Source organism: Nicotiana sylvestris, chromosome 3 (genome assembly GCF_000393655.2).
Source record: "Nicotiana sylvestris chromosome 3, ASM39365v2, whole genome shotgun sequence".
Taxonomy (NCBI): Eukaryota; Viridiplantae; Streptophyta; class Magnoliopsida; order Solanales; family Solanaceae; genus Nicotiana; species Nicotiana sylvestris.
In genome coordinates, this window is record NC_091059.1 from 168,022,034 (window position 1) to 168,043,653 (window position 21,620).

At 34.5% G+C, this 21,620-nt stretch overlaps 3 protein-coding genes across 3 annotated transcripts in view; 1 reads left to right on the forward strand and 2 right to left on the reverse strand.

Moving 5' to 3' along the window:
* The window catches only part of LOC138888324 (uncharacterized), a 2,635-nt gene extending 1,623 nt beyond the window's left edge, over nt 1-1,012 (forward strand). The window contains exons 2-4 of the mRNA XM_070170174.1: nt 1-460; nt 517-533; nt 583-1,012. The exon at nt 1-460 is cut by the window's left edge and continues 459 nt beyond it. Coding sequence (XP_070026275.1) covers nt 1-460; nt 517-533; nt 583-1,012 — 907 coding nt within the window. The remainder of the gene's footprint in view (nt 461-516; nt 534-582) is intronic.
* Nucleotides 1,013-5,561: 4,549 nt separating this feature from the next.
* On the reverse strand, nt 5,562-5,918 carry LOC138888325 (uncharacterized). The gene has a single exon (XM_070170175.1). The coding sequence runs from the start codon at nt 5,916-5,918 to the stop codon at nt 5,562-5,564; it is 357 nt and encodes a 118-aa protein (XP_070026276.1).
* A 1,381-nt stretch (nt 5,919-7,299) lies between these two features.
* On the reverse strand, nt 7,300-9,995 carry LOC104235488 (uncharacterized). Its single transcript, XM_009789275.2, has 2 exons — nt 9,827-9,995; nt 7,300-8,082 (listed from the first exon to the last, which is right to left on the reverse strand). Exons 1-2 carry the CDS (start codon nt 9,927-9,929, stop codon nt 7,667-7,669), a joined length of 519 nt encoding a protein of 172 aa, XP_009787577.1. The 5' UTR covers nt 9,930-9,995; the 3' UTR covers nt 7,300-7,666.
* Between the last annotated feature and the right edge of the window lie 11,625 nt (nt 9,996-21,620).

Consider the following 21,620-nt stretch of genomic DNA (forward strand, 5'->3'; position numbering starts at 1 on the left):
TGGCAGTAGTGGTGGTGGTATTAATGGTGGTAGTGGTGGTGGTAGTGGTTGTGGTGGTAGTGGTGGTGGTAGTGGTAGTGGTGATAATAATGATGGTAGTGGTAGTGATGGTAATAGTGATAGTAGTGGTAGTGGTGATAGTGGTAGTGATGGTGGTGATAGTATTGGTAGTGATAGTGGTGGTAGTGGTAGTGGTAGAAGTGGTAGTGGTAGTGGTGGTAATGATAATGGTAGTAGTAGTAGTAATAGTAATAGTGATAGTAGTAGTGATAATAGTGATAGTAGTAGTGATAGTAGTAACGGTAGTAGTAGTGGTAATAGTGGTAGTAGTGATAGTAGTGATAGTGGTGGTAGTGGTGGTAGTGGTAGTGGCAGTGGTAGTGATAGTGGTAGAGGTGGTAGTGGTAGCGGTAGTAGTGGAGGTAGTGGTAGAGGTGGTAGTGGTAGCGGTGGTGGTAGTGTTGGTGGTAGTGGTGGTGGTGGTAATAGTGGTGGTGGTGGTGGTGGTGGTAATAGTGGTGGTGGTGGTGGTGGTAGTAGTGGTGGTGGTAGTGGTAGTGGTGGTAGTGGTAGTGGTGGTAGTGGTAGTGGTAGTGGTAGTGGTAGTGGTGGTGGTGGTAGTGGTAGTGATGGTGGTGGCGGCGGTGGTGGTGGTGATGGTAGTGATAGTGGTAGTGGTAGTGATGGTAGTGGTTGTGATGGTGGTGGTGATGATAGTAGTAGTGGTGGTGGTGGTGATGGTAGTAGTAGTGGTGGTGATAGTAGTAGTAGTGGTGGTAGTAGTAGTAGTAGTAGTAGTAGCGGTGGTGGTGGTGGTGGTAGTAGTAATGGTGGTGGTAGTAGTAGTAGTGGTGGTGGTGATAGTAGTAGTAGTGATGATAGTAGTAGTGGTGGTGGTGGTGGTGGTAGAGTAGTAGTAGTAGATATTATGATAATAGTAATTATATTAGTACTAGTAGCAATAGATGTTATGAAAAAAAAAATGACTAGTATAGAATATAGTTACAAGTAGTACTCGTATTAATAATAGTGACTGATATGCTATAATGATGATAAGAAGGATAAATGATAATAACACTTGTATAAGATGTTAGTACTTGTAATAATAAAAGTAATAGTAGTAATATTTAGTAAATATTGACAGCAAAGATAATAATACTATTAGTAAGTTCCCAAATTAGTAACAAAATATTTAGTCTGAAGTAGACTTGTGCCAATCCCCGGTAACGAGGCCAATGCTATAAGATTTTGCTACTCGAACTTTGTCAAATTCTAGTATTGTTTATGATATCGTCCCATAGAGATTGGAGGATCTAGCTACAAACTTATAATATTCTTACTACTATTTGAGAGAATCAGGATGATGGAGTTTTGTTTGTTGAAAATTTAAATTGCTTAAGTTGAAACAAAATAACTTTCGGAAGATTTATATTTAAAAAGAGTTAGGAATCATTGAATTCAGTCGATAGCGTCATAATAATAAAATCTTAGCTTCTACATGTATTTCTCTTAGGAATTACTGTTTATTGCTAATACAATTATATTTTGCTCACTAAGAATTAATTAATTAATAACGCTCCGCGAGGTTATGTATATCAATTGATATATGACTCGTGACGATTAAACTGAAATAATTTTCTTGCCTGAATTGTGCTAAAAGATAGCAAAAACCTCTTGCGATTAATTTTTACTAAAAATCAATAATCTTGCCAACTACAACTCCTCCGTGAGAATTAGAATGGAAGTAAGCAAGATTACAGACTTGGAATGATAGCTTAAAAAGAATTACTCTCACTCTATTATTTTACCCAATAGTTATCGTATATTAATTTTTGCTTCGTGAGAATTACAAAATTGACAAAAAGTCTCATGCTTACGTTACTGTTATTGATGGTTTGATTATCTTGGACCACGAGGATCCCAGTCGTGCTTCTGGTTTCCATTCCAATCATCATATTGATGATAAATCTCATACAACTAACTTTGGAGAATAAATAGATAGAAGTGATAATAATTAATTAAAACTAATATTTCAGCACAATATAGAAATATAATTAGAAAGTTTCAGGTCAAACATGTAGTAAAATTGAGATTAATATTATAACGCTATCGAGCTTCGTCAACTATCCCAAAAAAAGAGATTACTCCATTATGGAGTATTTAAATCTCACAAAGAAAGAAATTCTTAAAATACTATCAACACTCTTAGAAAATTCAAAGACTACAAGATAAAATAAAATAGATAAAGAGAGAAGTAAAAACCAAAGCTAGAGAAAAGTTTGCTAATTAGGCACGTATATCTCCCCCTTTTCAACACAGACATCCTATTTATAGAAATCAAATCTCATAAGGTGCCACGATGCCTCGTGGTTCTTTTGCCATTATGCGTCGTGCTTCTCTTTTTATTCCTTTATCTGCTTTATCATGATATTTTTATTTCCTGTAAAATACTATTAGAAAATACAAATAATTGACATATTTTATATATATATATATATATATATATATATTATTTAAAATAATTTATTTTTAAGTATATAATATATGAATATTTTATAGTCATCATAGTTTAACTGACCCAAGTCTTTGATTCTAAATTGGTCATCACGGTAAGATTTCAAAGTTGAAATTTCTGAAACGTCATCCCCAGTAAGAATGATATCATATACATAAACAACAAACTATATAGTTGCTAGTTCTTTTTGTAAATAGACTGTAATCATTGAGTGAATGAAAACCCTTTCGAACACAAAGCACTAGAAAGTTTTGCATACCATTGGCGGGAAGCCTATTTAAGTCCATAAAGAGATTTTTGGAGCTTGCAAATATATGGCTGAGTAGATGTGGAAGAAGAATCAACAAAAACACCTTGGGGTAATTTCATGTACACTTCCTCATCCAAATCCCCATAGAGGAAGGCATTATTGACGTCAAGTTGAAATAATGGCCATTGGTTCTTTACGGCTACAACAATGAGGCATTTCACAGTGGTCATTTTGACCACTGGTGAAAAAGTCTCATTGTAATCCACCCCAGTAGTTTGTGTGTCACCCTGCACTACCAACCTAGCCTTATGCCTTTCTACTGAGCCATCTGTTTTAAACTTCACTTTGTACACCCATTTGCACCCGATGGCCTTCTTCCCATCAGGCAAGGGAACAATAGACCATGTATTGTTAGCCTCAAGGGCCTCAAACTCCTTTCTCATTGCTTCTTGCCATTCAGGCACTAAAGCAGCTTGAGAATAGGCATGTGGCTCAGATAATACTGTATGTGATGAAGATTGTGCATCCAAAGACTTGGACTTAGGGCAGTGGGAAAAAGAGGTGGTGACTGATGTGCAAATACAATCATTGAGGTATGAAGGTTGAATATGTATCCTACTGGATTTTCTTAGGGGTACTATTGGGTCAGATTTAGGAAAAGAGGAGAGAATAGGTGCAGTAATAGGAGAAGAACTAGAGCTAGATCCAGAAGGAATGGGTGAAAGGTCAGGTGAAGGGATGGATGTAGAACTAGATGGAACATATGATGAATTTGAAGAAATAGGAGGAATAGGAGAAGAAGGAGATGTTGGGACTGAAAGAGAAGGAGAGGAAGTAGGAACAGAAGAAGATGAAGAAAGAAGGAAAATGAAATCACAAAGGACTTGAGGAGGAAGGGAATTAGCAGAAGAGGATGAAAAAACTTGCATAGCAAAAGGAAAGATAGATTCATGGAACACTACATCTCTAGAATTAAAAAAAGATTTAGTTTCTAAGCTAAGAAGTTTGTAACCCTTTTTCCCAAAGGGGTACCCCATAAAAACTGCAGGAATAGACCTACTAGTAAACTTATCTCTGTGGACAGGAGGCTTAGATGCATAGCAAAGACAGCCAAATACCCTGAGATAAGAATAAGTAGGAGTTACACCAAAAAGCAATTCATATGGAGATTTATTGTGAAGGAGCTTAGAGGGAAATCTGTTTATCAAGTAAGTGACAGTAAGAACACAGTCCCCCCAGTATTTCATGGGCACTTTGGAGTGAAAGAGAAGGGCGCTGGATATTTCAAGAAGATGTCTATGCTTCCTTTCCACCACCCCATTCTGTTGAGGGGTGTATGGACAGGAAGTATGATGGACAATACCTTGTTCTATGAAGAAAGAAGAACTAGAGCCCAACTTTAAAGCATTGTCAGACCTTATAGTTAAAACTTTAGTGTGAAACTGAGTTTGGACCATAGCAATAAAGGCTTTTAGTATTGGAAATGCATTGGATTTAGTTTTCAGCAAATGTGTCCAAGTGGTTCTTGTAAAGTCATCAACTATTGTTAGAAAATATTTGCAGCCATCATGTGTAGATACATAATAGGGGCCCAAGTGTCAATGTGTATTAGTTGAAAAGGGAAATTTGTGTGAATTTCACTATTTGGAAAGGGTAACCTGGTTTGCCTTGCCATTGGACAAATGTTGCAAATGAAGTCTTGTTTACCAGATAGCACAGAAGCAATAGAAGAAATAGATTTCAAATGACTAAATGGAATATGTCCCAATCTGCTATGCCAAAGAGTGTTCATTTTATTCATATGAGCGGTATTTACAAATGGAACAGAAGAATGAAAAGTAACAGAACACTCCACATTATGTCTATTGGAAACAGGAAAAGCAGATGAATTTGAACAAGTAAAAGTAGATGAATTGAGGGCAGCAGTAAATGAAGTAAATGGTGTAGAAGAAGGCATGTGCAGAATGTAGAGTCCATGTTGTGTTTTACCAAACTCCAGAGGCCTCTTCATGGAAAGGCCCTGTAAGATAAAGCAGGAATAGAGACTGAAAATTAGTAAACATTTTAGTTGTGATACTAACTTGTGCACAGAAATCAGGTTGTACTGAAAACTAGGAACGAGAAGAACATGTTTCAGAATGGTATCATTGGACAAAGGTAAATCCCCAACACATGTTACTTTTACTTTATAACCATTAGGTAAGGTTACCAAGTAAGGAATAGGTACAGGTTTAACATTTTGTAATAGGTTACTATGGGAGGTCATATGGTCAGTAGCTTCAGAGTCCAGAATCCAGGATGTTTTGTCAACCTTACAAAACAAACAAGTATTAATTGAACATTTCGGCTTATTACTCGAAAAGCAATTGAGAATACCTGCAAAATTTGCAGAAGCAGTAAGAGTAGGTTATGAGGAAGAGTCATGATTAGACATATGATGTTGTTGAAGAAGAGATATCAGCTGAGTGCACTGATCTGGGGTCAACCCTGGAATGGTTAAAGCGTTTGGGGCTGAAGTTGCAGGTTGAGTGAACTGCTTGGGCCATGCTGGTTGAATTGATTGGGAACAGCTATTTCAGTCTGAACATTAGCAGCAATCCTCTTAGTCTTAGTGAACTTAAAATTTGGAGGAAACCCATGCTTTTTGTAGCATTTATCCATTGTATGCCCGAGTTTGTTGCAATAACTGCATACCACATTGTTTCTCCTGGGATCAAACGTGATTTTTGGAGGAAATGACTTCTGAGACCCCACCGAAAAGGATGTTGACTCTGATGGAAACGGAGAGATATTAGGCTAAATCTCCATTTGGCGTTCATCGGTGACCAACAAAGAATATGCCCTATTGATGGAAGGAATGGGGCTCATCATTAGGAGATTGCTCCTAGCATTTGCATAGCTCTCATTTAGACCCATTAGAAATTGGTACATCCTTTGATTTTCCTCAAGCTTCTGGATATCCTTTTTACCACCTCCACATGTACAGTGACTGTCAGAGTGAACTGTTAGAGTACTGAGTTCATTCCAAACACTCTTCATCTTGGCATAATACTCAGGGATGCTCATAGAACCCTGAGAAATTGAGGCAAGTTCTTTCTTAACTTGATAAATTCTAATCTCACTAGGTTGTCCATATCTATCTTCCAGCTCCATCCATAATCTTTAACAAGTTGACAGTAAAGAATACTTTTACGAATCGTTGGCGAAAGAAGATTATGAATCCAAGAGATCATCATGTTATTACATCTATCTCATTGACTAAAAACAGGTGAGTTCAACGGTGGCCTCTCACAATCAGGTTGAATGAAATACAACTTGTTTTTGACAAAAAGAGCAATAAGCATGCTCCTTCTCCAGTCACTATACCCTGTCCCATCGAAAATTGTCCCTACTAGTGAAAGCCCCAAATTATCCGAGGGATGAATGTAAAGTGGGTGGTTGTGATCAATTGTGTCACTGGACAATGTATCACGATTACAATTAGCAGAGGAATCGGCAGGAGATTTGTCAGAAGGAGTAGAACCCATCACTAAAGAAAAATTAGGGTTTTCTGATTGTATCTACGCTAATACCGCAAAAAACACAAATCCATGAAATAGCCCAGAAAAAAAATGAGAAGAGAGGGAATATAGGGTAAAATCACAAGAAAAAAGAAAATATCAGCAGCAAAAGACGAAAACTCTGGCGAAACTCCGATTAACGGAAAACCTCGAAATTTTCACCGCCGAAAAAAATGGACAAAATGAACATCAAATTGAAGAGCGCACTCCAATCTACCCGGATACGCCGCTCTGATACCATGTTAAACTAATTTGAAGGTCGAATTTGCAGAAAGAAATTAAGATTAAGTGCAGCAGATACGAGAGAGAACACATCGAGAAATATTTCTGTATTAGAGAGAAAGTTAACCATTCGAAGGTTCTGGATAGATTCCTATACTTATATTCAAAATTGGGCCTAATTAAATTGGGCTTAACTACAACACTATCAATAATTATGCTTTGGGCCTCAGTTACATAACCAATACAAACTAATACAAAAATAACTAATACAAAAATATGCTATACCCAGGTCTTGTTATCCAACTGTCATTGCATAAGAATTCCCTCGCATGAACACATTTAGGGGTCGTTTAGTAGGAGGTATAACAATAGTGCTAAATAGAGTGTATTAGTAATGCTGACATTAGTTATGCTGGTATACTTATGATTAGGTAACTATATTTGTACTGTTTATTTAAGAAGAGGAATAACTTTCTCATCTTGGAGTAATTTATTTAGGCTAAATCAATGTCAATATTCAACTGTGAAAGATAAAAATACAGTAAATGTCATTTCGCAATTTATGCTCCATCTGACTTTGCACTCTCATTTCTGTTTTGGAGCTTTCATCTTGATATAATCTCTAAATTTATTAGCGTCCTCACTTTATTCTCTGCCATTGAACAAAATACAGAAATATAAACTTTCTTCTTGTGACAGTAGTACCACATTCAATGAACCAACTAGTTGCAGATCATCAAATGCTTCTTAAATAAATGCAAGATCGAATATTATGCTCATTTTTATTGATCAATTGCAAATCCTTTCTGGTCCTCGTAGTACTGACAAAAGAAAATAAATACATCCAGAAAGCAATTTGACCAACACTTCTGGAAGTTCCTCGCTTGTCCACTCATCCATCACGTATAAACTACTCTTGCACAAAACAACAACCCAATGTAATCCCACAAGTGGGGTCTGGGAAGTATAGGATGTACGCAGCCTTACCCCTACCCTGAAAAGGCAACTCTTGCACAATAATAAATAAAAAATACTCGTACAAGATAACAATACGACCACCATGATAGCGAAGCAACCATTCTTCCGCATTTTTCAGAGCACTTATGCCATGATCTTAACTCAAATCATAGGGGGAAAAATGTGTTCCTGTACTGCGGACTGTGTCTGTACTGAGCTGCTCATCAACTGAGAATTGTTAGGGCTAAGTGAAGAGTTCGCAGAACAAATACCATCTTCATCTTCTATGACCATTGCATCCTCATCAGTTGTGCCTCTAGCACGTTGAGAACTTCTATACATGGAAAACATATAAGCAAGAGAGACGTTGCTCTTCTTTGTTTCTCTTAAGGAGCCTGTGGGCTGACAACCACTTGTATCTTCAAGATTTTCACTGGAAGAATTAGCATCGGTTATTGATGCCTCCTCTCTAGGTGAACCACCTGAAGTAAGGCAATGTATATTTCCATCTACGGAACTCTCTGCAGGAAAGCTTGTATCACGTCGAGAGCCTTCCCTTAGCTTCATAAGGGTTGTCTCTGCATTAGAAGGAGGAAAGATTATCAACTAGATTTAACTGATTATTCAGCTTTTAGAAGTATATTTGCTCTTTATCTACTTCAGAAAAAAACTGTTCTTTATCTATGGCACACTATAAAGAATTGACGTGGAAACAAAGGATATTTTTCCAATTCGAATGTGATTTCTTGAATCTGTGGAACTGCAATAGATCTGATACAAACAGCAAACTTGGAGGACTGCCAGATTATATGAAAACCTAGAATATGCTAAAACTGCACTTTGTTTCTTGCACGTTTACCTTGAGCGCTAATTCACTATCAATCAAATATGAAGCTTGACAAGCTGCACTTCTTTTGAGGGCACAACAAAAAGGATCATCATAGAACTAAAAGCTGGAAGAGGAAGATAACATGACAATGGAACAGGTGGGCACACAAGGCAAAGCCCACAGCGGTAAAAGCTTCTTCAAATGAAGTTATCCGTAGATAACCTTTGTACAAAGCTCCTTCTTCCCAAATGGATATTTATACTGTTGATTGTAATGATAAAGATCAGACGGCATGTATTGTTTAAGGTTGACTCAAGGAGTATGTGATGGACAAAGTTTGTTTGTTTTCTGAAAATAGAAGAGAAAGAAAGCTTCATTGAGAGGGGGGAAATCAAAAGCGATAACTTTAGGAAGTATAAGACATACTTCAGCATTCAAACTTAAAGTTCCAGGAAGATTTAAATATTTATCTGCAGCTACACTTGAATGATTACAACCCCCCCCCCCCCAACTACTGAAAATAGAACTATATCCTCCGTTTCATTTTGGTCCCAAAAATACCTTACTGTTAGTTTATTAGCTCACTTTTACCCCTTTGCTCTCTTGGTGACTCGAACCTGCAATCTCAAGTTGGAGGTAGACGGTGCTTACGACTTGTACAATATAGTCATATCATACCAACATTTAAGCTATAGTTAGATTATTCTGCAAGGATCCATAAATCTAGTGAAGCAACACAAGACAATGAAGCTTCTCTAGTGCCTTCTTATTGACAAGATTGTCACTACTTCAGCTGTTTCAGACTTTATGGACTTGGGGCTTGGGAAGTAACCTAAGAGAATACTAGAGCTCAATTCCTCATTCCTCATGTTATAGATGTACAAGTACAACCATATGATCATTTTCTTCTCAGGGCACCCTCATTTATCTACTTCTACCAATGAGGATAATATACAGCTACTATACTCAGCTACAAGATCTAAATGATGCTCTATGGATACTTCTCACTCTACTACAAAAGACGTCACAAAATCTTCCTTTGCCGTGGTTTTTAATGAACTGACATTAAAAGTTGAAACAATAATTAATTAATTACTCACTGACCTTTAAAGCGATGTTCTCTTGTACCTTAGGTACTCATTGGCCTTCAAAGCGAATTAATCTTGAATTTTATTTGCTTTTGCTCTATAGTGATTTTCCGATACGTAGAAGAAAAATTGGAAGTTATTTTTCCAGATGATCAAATTATGGTTTTAGAATACCAGAACCTGAGAATTTGGAGGCTCAAATTAAAACAGATCTATTATCTTCTGCCCATTCTACAGAATCAATTCATTTCCAAAAATGATCAAATACCCACCAGTACGCATAATCGATTCCTCAATTCTTATGAAGCCACACATGAATCAACAAAATACAATTACAGAAGATGGAGCAGATACCATTTCAATGATTTGCAAAGAAGGTGGAACTAAGAAGAAAAGGAATTGTACCGTAGATGGAGAGAGAGTCAGCTTTCATGAGCTTCGATGATGGCCTTTCCGACTCCAGTTGCTCCAGCGAGCTAATTGTTGACCGTCTTACTCTTCCCAGCATTCTCTTTCTCTCTCTATCTCTCTCTCTCTCTCTCTCTCAACTTTCAGAAACTTCCCAAATAAGACTCCCAAATCTACTTGGCGGCAAAAACAAAATAATAAATAGCGGGAAGTGGGGAAAAACGGGCATGGGCTTAAATTCCTATTTGGGCCAATAAAACGAAAATGTGGTCTGTGCCTAGCTGAGCCTTGACACCAGGTAGCCACTCCAAAGAGATGCTATTTAGAAATTAGCCAGTACTCTTGAATTTCAGTTTTTCAGTTTAATTTCTCGGGACAAAAATGTTCTGAATTATCCTGAAGTTAAGATTTTTAGTTTAAAATTTCAGAATAAAACAAGCACTGACTAATCTCTAAATAGCATAGCATCCTTGAAAATAGCCATATGCCCTCCACATTTAAAGAAAATTAAATCGCAAATCTCCATATATATATATATATATATATATTCACACACACCCAATTTTAAACTTATTTACCCAATGTATCTAAGTTTTCCTATTTACAGAAAATACCTAAAGTTTGTAAACAAAATTTATACAACTTCGGTCAAAATTTATGATTTAGATACACTTTTTTTTGTACAAAATGCGGTTTAGAAACTATAATTTATATACAACTTGTATACAATTATGTTAGTTATATATATTTTGTATGATGTTTCTACACCTGACATACAAAATATATACAATTTATTTATGTCTTCTTCTTCGAATTTCAATCTGAAATTCTAACCAAAATCACGTTGAATCTTCACTAAATTCTCTCAAATTGAGATATAAACTCCAAAGGATATCTTCAATCATTTGCAATAACATCTAATTCAGACAAATAACAATTTCACAAAAATCAATTTTCAAATTCAAAAGTTCGAAGCTTTGAATGACCGTCAACTGAGTTTAGACTCATGTCTTCATGTTTCGTGGCCCTTAAACTAAACTGGCATCCAAATTAGCAAATATTGGAGAAGATTTGAAGTTCTATTTCATATTTTCTTATGAAAAAATAAAAAATCAATGAACATTGAATTGTTGAAATAGCTAACATTGTTAATTCCATATTGGTGTGTTAATATATTTTATAACTATTATGAATTTCCCAATCTATTATTTGTGGATAGGTTTCAACTTGCAAGCGGCATCAAAGTGAAGGAGCAATAGAAGTTTGAGAACAAATAGCAAAGGCAAGAATAAAATGGGGAATTTTGAGGTCTAATAATTACTTTGTATATAAATGGTAAATTGTATATCAACTTATAAGTAAAGAGCTCGTTTGGATATAAGAAATTTTTTCCTTTTTTCCAAAAGAAAAATCACTTTTTTCGAAACCAGTGTTTGTTTATAAAATTCTAATTTTCACTTGAAGATGCATTTTGGAAATTTTCGAAAATTTGAAAAACTCCAAAAAGTTGTTTTTCAAAATTTTCACTCAAATCACTCACAAAACTTCAAAAGCAATCCAAAATTATATTCATGTCCAAACATAACTCTAAATTTCAAATACCATTTTTACTTGAAAACTTTTTCCCCCATATTTTGGAATTTTACAATTCTTATGTCCAAACACCCACTAAGTTAAAACTTCAATATTGAGGGTAAATAAGTATCAAAAGTATAGATAAGTAAAAATCTCATTAAAAAAAGGTTTAATCCGATCAAGGTGTACTTTTCGTGGTAATTGGTTTAATTTGATGTTGTTTTTGAGTGTATTATTGCTTAGATGCGTTATTTGATTTCTTGAGACGCTTTGAAGTGTTAGATATATGGCATTTTAAGTTTTAACTCCTTTAATATTGGTCTAACCCCTAAGCCGGCCATAAATAAGTAAATTTGTGTGCTTTAAATTTGTTGAAATTCTTCTTGACACAGCAAATTTAAAATTTCAGTTGGTTGTAATTGTAAATGTTGAGTGCGGGTAAATTTTTCTATTAATTGCAATTCAAATGGTAGTTTGAGCACTGAAATAGCAATCTACACACTAACAGGTTTCAAAATTGGGAATAATTAAGTGCGGGGAGAAATTCAAAAATAACCAGATTTATAAGTGGTCATTCAAAAATAGTTACAATTTCAAAAGTAATAGAAATTTAGCCATTTTTCGTGTAAAGATAATTCTGAACGAAAGCACTGTTCAAAATTCGGAAAAATACTCCAGTATGCTTATGCTGGAACTCCAGTATAATATATCGGTTCAGCATAATATATTGGAAGTTCATACACAGGTGCACCGATCTCCAGTATATTATGCTGGAACTTTCGGTATTGCAGCAAAATAGTGACTATTTTTCGATGACTTTGCAAACACTGACTATTTTTAAATGACCAATACGAAAATTGGCTAGCTTGATATTTTTACTCAAGTGCATGCATCTAACTATTGGAGTTAGACATAAAATACATAACCCTCCATATGTAGGTCTGCCCATCTGCCCACAGCATAAACAGTACCATTCCTACTGTAAGGGAATCCAGTAATGAATCCTAATGCAATCAACTCTGATTAATTCGGTAACCAACTTTTGACACGCCTATTTAACTTGTTAAAAAGGAAAATAATACGAATATGTCTTCTTCTTTTTTTTTTTTTTCTTTATACATGTAATATTGGAAATTCACTAATTCAATTAATTCGAATTCACACCATATATGACTCATTAAAGGAGGAAACGTTTTCTATCAGTAGTTTCTCCATTCTCAGAGCTCGAACAGAGGTTCTAACATAAAGAATTAAAGTGGAGAAATAATTGCAACTGAGACAATTAGTAGAAATATATTTATAGAAACAATTAATTGATGTGTTTACATATTGGACGACAAAGAAGATAATTTTAACTCAAATTAAGAGAGCGGGCAAGACCTATCCAGAAAATGGTTACTACTTACTTAATCTAAATATGTAAAACTCTTGAGAAATACTATTATACTATCTGTATATAGTAGTTGGAAATTTAATGGAAGAGCAGACACAATGATAAATTGATTAATATGATTTCTATAGGTGGGAAGAGGTAGTAGTGCAGGCAATACAAGCGAGCAAGAGAATAGCAGCAGAAACACCATCTTCTTCAACATTGGAGCTGCTCCTCTTGAACTTCCCTTTGTTGCATTGAATTATCATCTGTTTCTGCACTTGATATTTCACCTCTTGTTTCTTCTGTTCTTGCCTTATCTTCATTGCTTCTTCTACTCTTGACACCATTATTTCTTTTGCTTTTTTGAATTTTTTTTTTCTTAAGGAGAGGAGAATGATGGTGTTGAAAAAGATAAGAAGTAGTAGTAGGTAGGTATTATAAGGAGAGAGATCAAATGTGCATGAGAATAAACGTTGATTCACTCCCTATATATAGCCTCCAACACATGACTCTCAGCTGAATAATTAATTACACAAGTAACATAAGTAATAGAGGTGGATAGGATGGTAAAGATGGTCATTTTGCAAGAAATCTAAAAAAAGGCAGCTCGATGCACAAAGATTCTTTATTCATATAGGGTTGGGGAAAGACCACACCCCAAAAGTGTGATGTCCACAAACTACTCTAATACAAGCATCAGTGTTGATTCCACGACTCGAACCCTAATGCAAGCATCGGTTTGTTATAAATCTACATAAACAATATAATAGTACTCAGTTTTTTGGCCTTTCCTTTAACCATTTACCGCATGTGAATTTTACTAGTGGTCCCGATAATTTCAAATTTAAAAGGGATTTTTTCCGTTGTAATAAAACTTGCCAATTTGAAAGTTCAAATAGAAGCATACGTTCTATTCCATTAAATTAAACTAGATATACCTTTATAACCTTTTCCCCTAGATGAGAGGAAAAGTTTTACCAGCTAGTTATATCCAACTTCATATCTTTCACAGGTAAAAGCGTAATATTAAAACTTTATTTCAGAACCACAATTTAATTTGAAACCTTCTACCACCAAAGGCCAAAGCCAGCCTTGCAAAAGTAGAAAAAGATGGTTGAGAAAAGTTTAAAGTCTGTGAAAAGGTTAAAGATGGTTGAGAGATATATTGCCTATTTTTTATTTATCTTAAACCAAGCTAGGAGGGAGGAATCACCAACACCCAACTAACATTTCTTTAATTACTCTTCCCTTCTCCTTAGTTTACTTTAGTCTTTGAATTGTATATTCAGTTACTAGGTGCTATAAGTTCCACATAATTGGGATTTAAAAAAAAAATTGAAAGCAGTTACTAATTAAGGACTTGGCAAGTATATATTTTAAAGAGAAATTTTCATAAAGCACTACTTTTTAAAGCTTAAATACCATACGTAACTATAAGTTGCTTTATTAATATTCGTACCTATAATTTAATTGTTACCAACCTGTGTCAATTGTATTCGTTGCGTATCGAATACAACAAAGGCGAAATAGAGGGGTGTATACAAAGGGTACAACATGTACCAACTGTATTCGTTGACGCAACCAATGCGAAATATAGAAATACGAAGAAATAGAATGGCCTCGTTAAGAGTCAAATACAAGGCCTCTACTTACTAAGCCAGTGTTCTAATCAATTGAATTACAAGAGCTTTTTGCTCTTTTATTTCAGTTCAAAACAATTGGTCTCTTGTTTCAGTACTATATATGGATTTGCTATAAAATTCAAATATTACTATGAATAGTAATTTTTTGAAAGTATAACTATGAATGGTAAATATAGTATATATGCTTGTTGTGTCGCGTAATTTTTCCTAATTTTTTTTCCCCTTTCAGCAATTGCCGAACATGACATTATGATTGTGATCATGTTGTTTATGGTATAGCAATAATCTCCCTGAGAAATTACAAAAAACAATACTTGTTCAAGTTGTTAGAATAAACTTATCTGGATTATTTTGGTCATATTTAGCATTGGATTCTCCTTGCACTGTCCGATCATACAGTATGATTCATACTATATAGTATAGGTAGAATCAACTAATAATAATGGATTTACTTGATTATAATTAATCTTAGTTTATATATTAGCAAAATTACAATCAATACTGCAGATTCTTAATCGTTGGATGATTGGGTAATTATGGAAAAACATATACAGAAAAACAAAAGATGAGTAAACCACAGCTAGATCCCCCATTATTATGCCATCATACTCCTAAATAGCTGTGAATAATGTACATTATTTTTGGACTCTAACTGAACTCTAGTAATTGAAGAAAACAACTTGTTACTTTTTTTTATTATTATTATTTTTCTGGATTTTGTATATTTGGTCAACAAGTACTTGAAGTTTGAAGACATGAAATCCCATGTGCAAAGCCATGTGAGCATGTTCCACTGACCCATCTTCCTTGTCCCAATATATATTAATTCCTCTTCTCAACAACAACAACAACAACTCAGTATAATCTCACTTAGTGGGGTCTGGAAAGAATAGTGTGTACGCAGACCTTACTCCTACCATGGGTAGAGAGGCTGTTTCAAAATAAAACCCCCGGCATCCTTCCCTCCAAAAATTTCCCACCTTGCTCTTTGGGAGACTCGAACTCACAACCTCTTCTCCTTAGCTTAATTAGGCTTTTGTTTTTTTGCTTTGTCACTCTCGCAAAGGGAGCCTTCGCGTAACTGGTAAAGTTATTGCCATGTGAACAGAAGGCACGGGTTCAAGTCGGGGAAACAGCCTCTTGCAAAAATGCAAGGTAAGGCGGCGTATAATAGACTCTTGTGGTCCGGCCCTTACCCGAATTCTGTACATAGTGGGAGTTTAGTGCACCGAACTGCCTTTTTTGTCACTATCATATCTACCCCTTTTTTTCAACATCCATATTATGAAGCATCATTGTTTATAACAGTATAGCTAGCCGTTGTCCAAATCATGTCTCAATTCAAAGTACAGTACTATCTTTTGATAAATTAATTATCTCCCATAGCAGAATTAATTATAAGAAATTATCAGAGGCTGTACGGAGGACGAACTTCAATTAACGTGTTTCTCAATTCATGCTGCTGCGGATAAAGAAGATACTAGCATAGAACATAACTAAGTGAAGTTACATATGGCACAGCAGAAGTTTCACCTCTATACACATGTTATGTAAAAAAAATTACTCTAATTAGAGGAAGAAATCAGACTTTTTGTGGCGACTTATTTATTGCAACAAAATCTAGACTTTTTGTGGCGACTCTAATTGTCACTACAGAACGTAAACTTTAGTGGCGAGATTTCTCAGGTCACTTTTAATACATGCAGCTAATTGTCCATAACACATGAGACTACTAATGTATAAATCAAAAATAATTATGTTACTGTTACAACAAGTTAAAGTACACTGAGGAATTAAGCTTAAATCTCACAAGAGATTTGAAACACTTATAACTATAGTAAAAGGAAAAAAAAAGGAGTACGAAGAAGAGATAGACATATACAAACTAGGTTCGTGATTATTGGAAAGACAAAGGGATCTTTACTCAAATAGCCAGCAGATTGCTTATTTATTTTTTTAGCCAGTATGTACAAATTATACATATATATTATATATGAATTATACAAATATTATACATCTACTGGTTATTTTAAGTTTAAGGCGGCGAGTGGGCATTAATTCAATGCATGAAACATGAAGGACCAAAATTGATAGCACATATGTTTGTTGCCAATGAAACGGACAAGGAATGGGGTTTAATGCATGAGCCCATTATTCTTAACATGAAGGGGCCATGGGTCAAGAAAATGGGTTGTTGCCCATTTTCGCAGCAACTGTTCTTTCTGGTCTCCGCACCCTTACAACTCTGATGGCGACTTCTGATATCGAATTTGAATATATTCCTAAAATTGAACTAACAATAGTTGCATAGATTTTTTTTTGAAAAGGTCCTACTTAAATTAATAAGATTTTTATGTTTATTAGGCACATTCTTATTTTGTTGAGTGCTGAAAACGTTGGCACTGAACAACGTTGGCACATTCTAATGTTGCTTCCTGAGTTTGGCCAGGGCGAAGTGCACATAGAGCCGATTTCTTGACCCCATTTTTAAGCCATAGTCGAAGTTTCTAACTTTTACAAGTTTAAAGCAATGTTAGGCACGCAAATTTGAAATTTTGGCATACGTGTCGGAAAATTAGCTTGGCAAAGCCTAACTTTAGATAATAGCAAGTAAACTTAGAATATTTTTGCCTGAAGTTCTAAGGATAGATAACTAAAGTTCATGCATTTTTATATAAAGTTCAGACATTTTATATTTTTCGGATATCCTTCTTTCTCTAGTACGAAATGTCAAAGACATTTGATAATATGCCAAATTAAGAGTAGTTTATATAGCAAATCTTCATCTCCTCCAACATTTTCAAGCTTAATTTGTCAACGAACTCACATTTCATAGTTTGAAATCTAAGACCAACTTCTTTAAGCTTGCATCAATGATGATTTTTAGATGACGTTTTAATTTACTTCATGAAATCTTGTATGTAAGAGATTTTGGAAGAAGAAAATAAGCATTTTCGACAATACCTACTTGATTTAAACTAGAAAATAAGCGTTTTCGACAACACCTATTTATACTTACTATTCATATTTGAAATTCAAGACTCACTTCTTCAAGCTTGTAACATTGATAATATTAATTCTGACAATTAATTGGCTACAGATGCAAAAAAAATTGAAAGGTGGCTGCGCCTCAAATGATACTGCGCAAATAGGCTGTCTGTGCAAATTCTTTCGGCCCCGTACAGAGAGAATCCGGACCATTGTTAGATTTGGATCTATACCCGCTTTTTGTGTCACGTTTTAACTTGTGCCTGCTTTATAAAAAAATTCCAAACGTACCCGCTTTTTCGCATAACTTTAGCATACGAGGCTGAAGTAGCAAAGGCAATCACGCAAAACTTCAGCATTCTAATAGACGGGCCTGAAGTAGCAAGTGTGCTGAAGTTTTTGTTTTGTAACTGACGAACTTCAGCTGAAGTTTTTGTTTTTGTAACTGGCGAACTTTATTTGTAACTGGCGAACTTTAGCTCTAGAGCTGAAGTTTTTGTTTTTGTAACTGGCGAATTTCAGCTCTAGAGCTGAAGTTTTTGTTTTTGTAACTGACGAACTTCAGCTCTTTTGTTTTATAAATGAAGTTATTTAGTTCATTTGTAAAAATTTCAGCACTATTTATGTTTGTTTGGGATCTTGGTCATCTGTATTTTGTTTGTAATTATGCAACAAGAAAAGAAAACGAGAGTATGTACAAATCTAATAACTCATCATCATTCACTGATCAGTAAAGTCACCAATTTCAACAAAAATCTTGCAACTGAAACTAACGTGCCTCTGAACTAATTGGTTACATCAACAAGTAACGTAGTCTAAATTTACTATTACATAGCTTTGAAAGAAGAAAAAGGGGAATGATAATACAAGGGTCAAAATACAGATGACCAAGATCCTAAACAAACATATACACCAAGAATCTACTCATATAATATAGTTACAGCTAGTTATTTAGTTCATTTGTAATTATTTATAATTTATTTTTAAATAATCTGATAAACATATTTATGGCAATCATCCCATGAATTGAAGTTCCATAGCCGCACGAAGAAGAAGAAGAAGAAGAAGAAGAAGAAGAAGAAGAAGAAGAAGAAGGAGGAGGAGGAAGAGGAGGAAGAGGAGAAAGGGGGCTGAAATTATTTTAAAAATAGGTACAAGTTAAAAGTTTTTAAAAAATAGGTATAAGTTAAATGGGGGCGACCAAATAAGGCGCCCCGTGCAATTTTTACGGAATTCAACCGAAGTTATGAGTCCTTAAGTCCAGTAGTTTGTAACCTATTTGACACGAACCCAATATTTTTCTTACATCTTAACCCATTTTCAAACTACAATCTCCATTTTTTTCACACAGTATCTTGCGGTAGGTGCACAAACCGTCATTCTTAGAGATATTATTTAGATATTAGTCAGTATTTATTTTATCATGAAATTTGAATTAAAAATCTTAAATTTAGAATAATTTCAATTTCTAAATAACAACCTTTTAGAGTAGCTGCTAGCTACCTGGTGTCATTTCTACCGGTATCTTCGTTACTTCAAAAACTGGATTGCTAGCAAATGCACATAAGCTGGTTGATTTTAGGAGCGCCGCTTAGAATAATTTTAGGTTGTTTTCTTTTATTTGTTTATAACATGAATAAATAAAGTTATAATTTAAATGCTAAAATTGAAGTTGGAGATAACATACATCCTAGTTCGGACCATAGGAATAGTCTGGCTCGAGCACAAATTCATGATTTGGAATTTGGACAAAAAGAATTATTTACCCTAAAATTCGAGTAACAATTAAATTTAGTATAATTTTAAAGATATGTGATTTAATTCAATACCAATTGATAAATAAGAAATTAAATAGATAAATTAGAGAATGAAACGAGTCGAACCAGTATCGAGTTAAATCTCGACCTCGACCTAGGACATTCTCGAGGTGGGATAGTGAGAACAACAAATTGTAAGGCAAACTCTGATGAACAATAAGCAAGAAAGTGATGAACGTATATTTTCTTATCATTCAACCGTGGGTTACAATTGATTGGACTTCCCTTTATATAATAGGGGAGTCCCAAATAAGGTACACTTCTTATTACAATAGGAAATCGTATTTGACAGTCGTCTAACCGCCAAGGATCAATCCATTCCGAAATTTGCGCCGCGATCTTCGGGCTGTTGCGGGCTCGTTCCTTCTGTTACTAAATCATAACGGTATTATCTCGAAGCATGCCTTCTTCCGATCTCGCAAATGATATCGATCTCGACCTCGACATTGGGAAGGAGCTTCAACCCCAAGCTCGGCGTCTCAGTCTCCCGACGTGGTATCATTTTTTCCATCAGAGAACGAAATCGGAGTTTCCCCATTTTCACCGCATATAAAAATTATTCATTGAACAACCTAAAAGAAAAACAATACTTCTAATAACAAAAGAGCATCCCAACCTAAAAGCTTCTTGCTTCTTTTTATAACATATGATTCCACTCCCTCCGTCTCATATTGTCTGTCATGATTCTCTTGTACACGTCTCTTAAGGAAAAAATAATTAGAATATAATTTTGGCAATTTTACCCTTATTCATGTTTTAATATTTAACTTTCTTTATTGGTGTTTGAACAAAGTTATCCATAATTGAGGTATTCGTAATTTTCAAGGTTAATTATTACTAAAGGTAACAAAGGAAAAAGATAATCAATTTTGTTTTGAACTTCTAAAGTGACAAATAATTTGATACAACTATTTTCAATAACCACGACTCATAATATGAAACAGAGGGTGTAATTCCTAATCTTGAAATAGAAGATATGGGACATACACTATATTACTCCCTCTGTCTCAAATTATATGTCGTAATTTTTAAAAATACTCATCTCAAGTTATTTTTCATTTTAGATGTTCAAGACTAAATTTTTTTTTTTTTTATTCTACTCTTAATATTAATTGTTCTCGAAGATTACAAATACTTTAATTATGAGTAAGTATTAAATAAATAAAAAAAATAAAATAATTAAAAATTCTTCTTATATAAAAGTGAAGTACGGACTATACAATTTGAGAAAGGGGAACACTACCTCGATTGTCACAAAGATAGGTGTTAAAAAAGGTGACAAGTGTAAGATTGTGCGCTTCGCTTTTGCCAAGTAATCCGTGGTCGGTTTTATCCGCTTACTAGTCACGCAAATCAAGAGGTGGAGTGTCCGTTTCAACTCAAAGTAGTAGACATGACTGGTGACCTAAAGAATGGAAGGTGAATTTCAAAATTGTAGAATGTAGTAGTTACTAGTTATGTTTAATCTCAACGCTCAAATATTTGTAATCCAGCCTCATGTTTTTTAATCTCTTCCAAATCGATCATATTGATTTTTCGATAGCTTTATTATGTATAATTAAAATTAAATTTTTCAAAATTGTTTCAATCATATCGAATTTCATTAGTATTATTGTAATTTCGTTAATTTTGGATACTTTATTTCTAAAATATCACATACAAACATTATTATTAGAATGTCTAATTTGTTATGTAAAATAATAATTAGCTTTAATATAAAATATAAAGTATTAATTAAGACAATATTTGAATTACATTGTGTATAATGTTTCTGATAGAATATGTACTAAACCACGTTTATATAGGTCTAAATTTGACAACTCGGCGGTAACCGATAATAAGACAAAGGACAGGGTCGACCATGGTGTAACGACTGAAAGTTACTCTTAAAAAGGCCGGTTTTAAAAATGGGCAGCCGAGATGAAGAAATAACGGTAGCATAGGTTCAGAGATAGACATAAAGAGTATTCATTAGATATTCTTTATGCTGTACTTTTTAGAGTTTTTGAGAAATATCTCTTATAAATGGGAAGAGATATAGAACAAAAGAGGATATAAGAGCACATTGTAAAGGTGGACAAAAGATAATATGCAAAGATTGTCTTGTTCACTGATTATGTTATTAGAAGCATACATTGTTCAATCTTTATTCACAAGATCCAAAGATTCTATATTCATCTTCACCTTTCACTTTTCCACGTCGTTAATAGAAGAAAGGAACGTCTCAATCATACAATAGTTAGGCGGTAGATCCTTTCTTATTACACTTATTGCCGGTATCTACATTTATTACATATTCATGTTATCATACTTAATGTCAATCATTGATCATTAAATTCGTTATTTAATGCTCTCGAGAGTTGTTCGTCTCGTGAGTATCTTGTTATATTTGG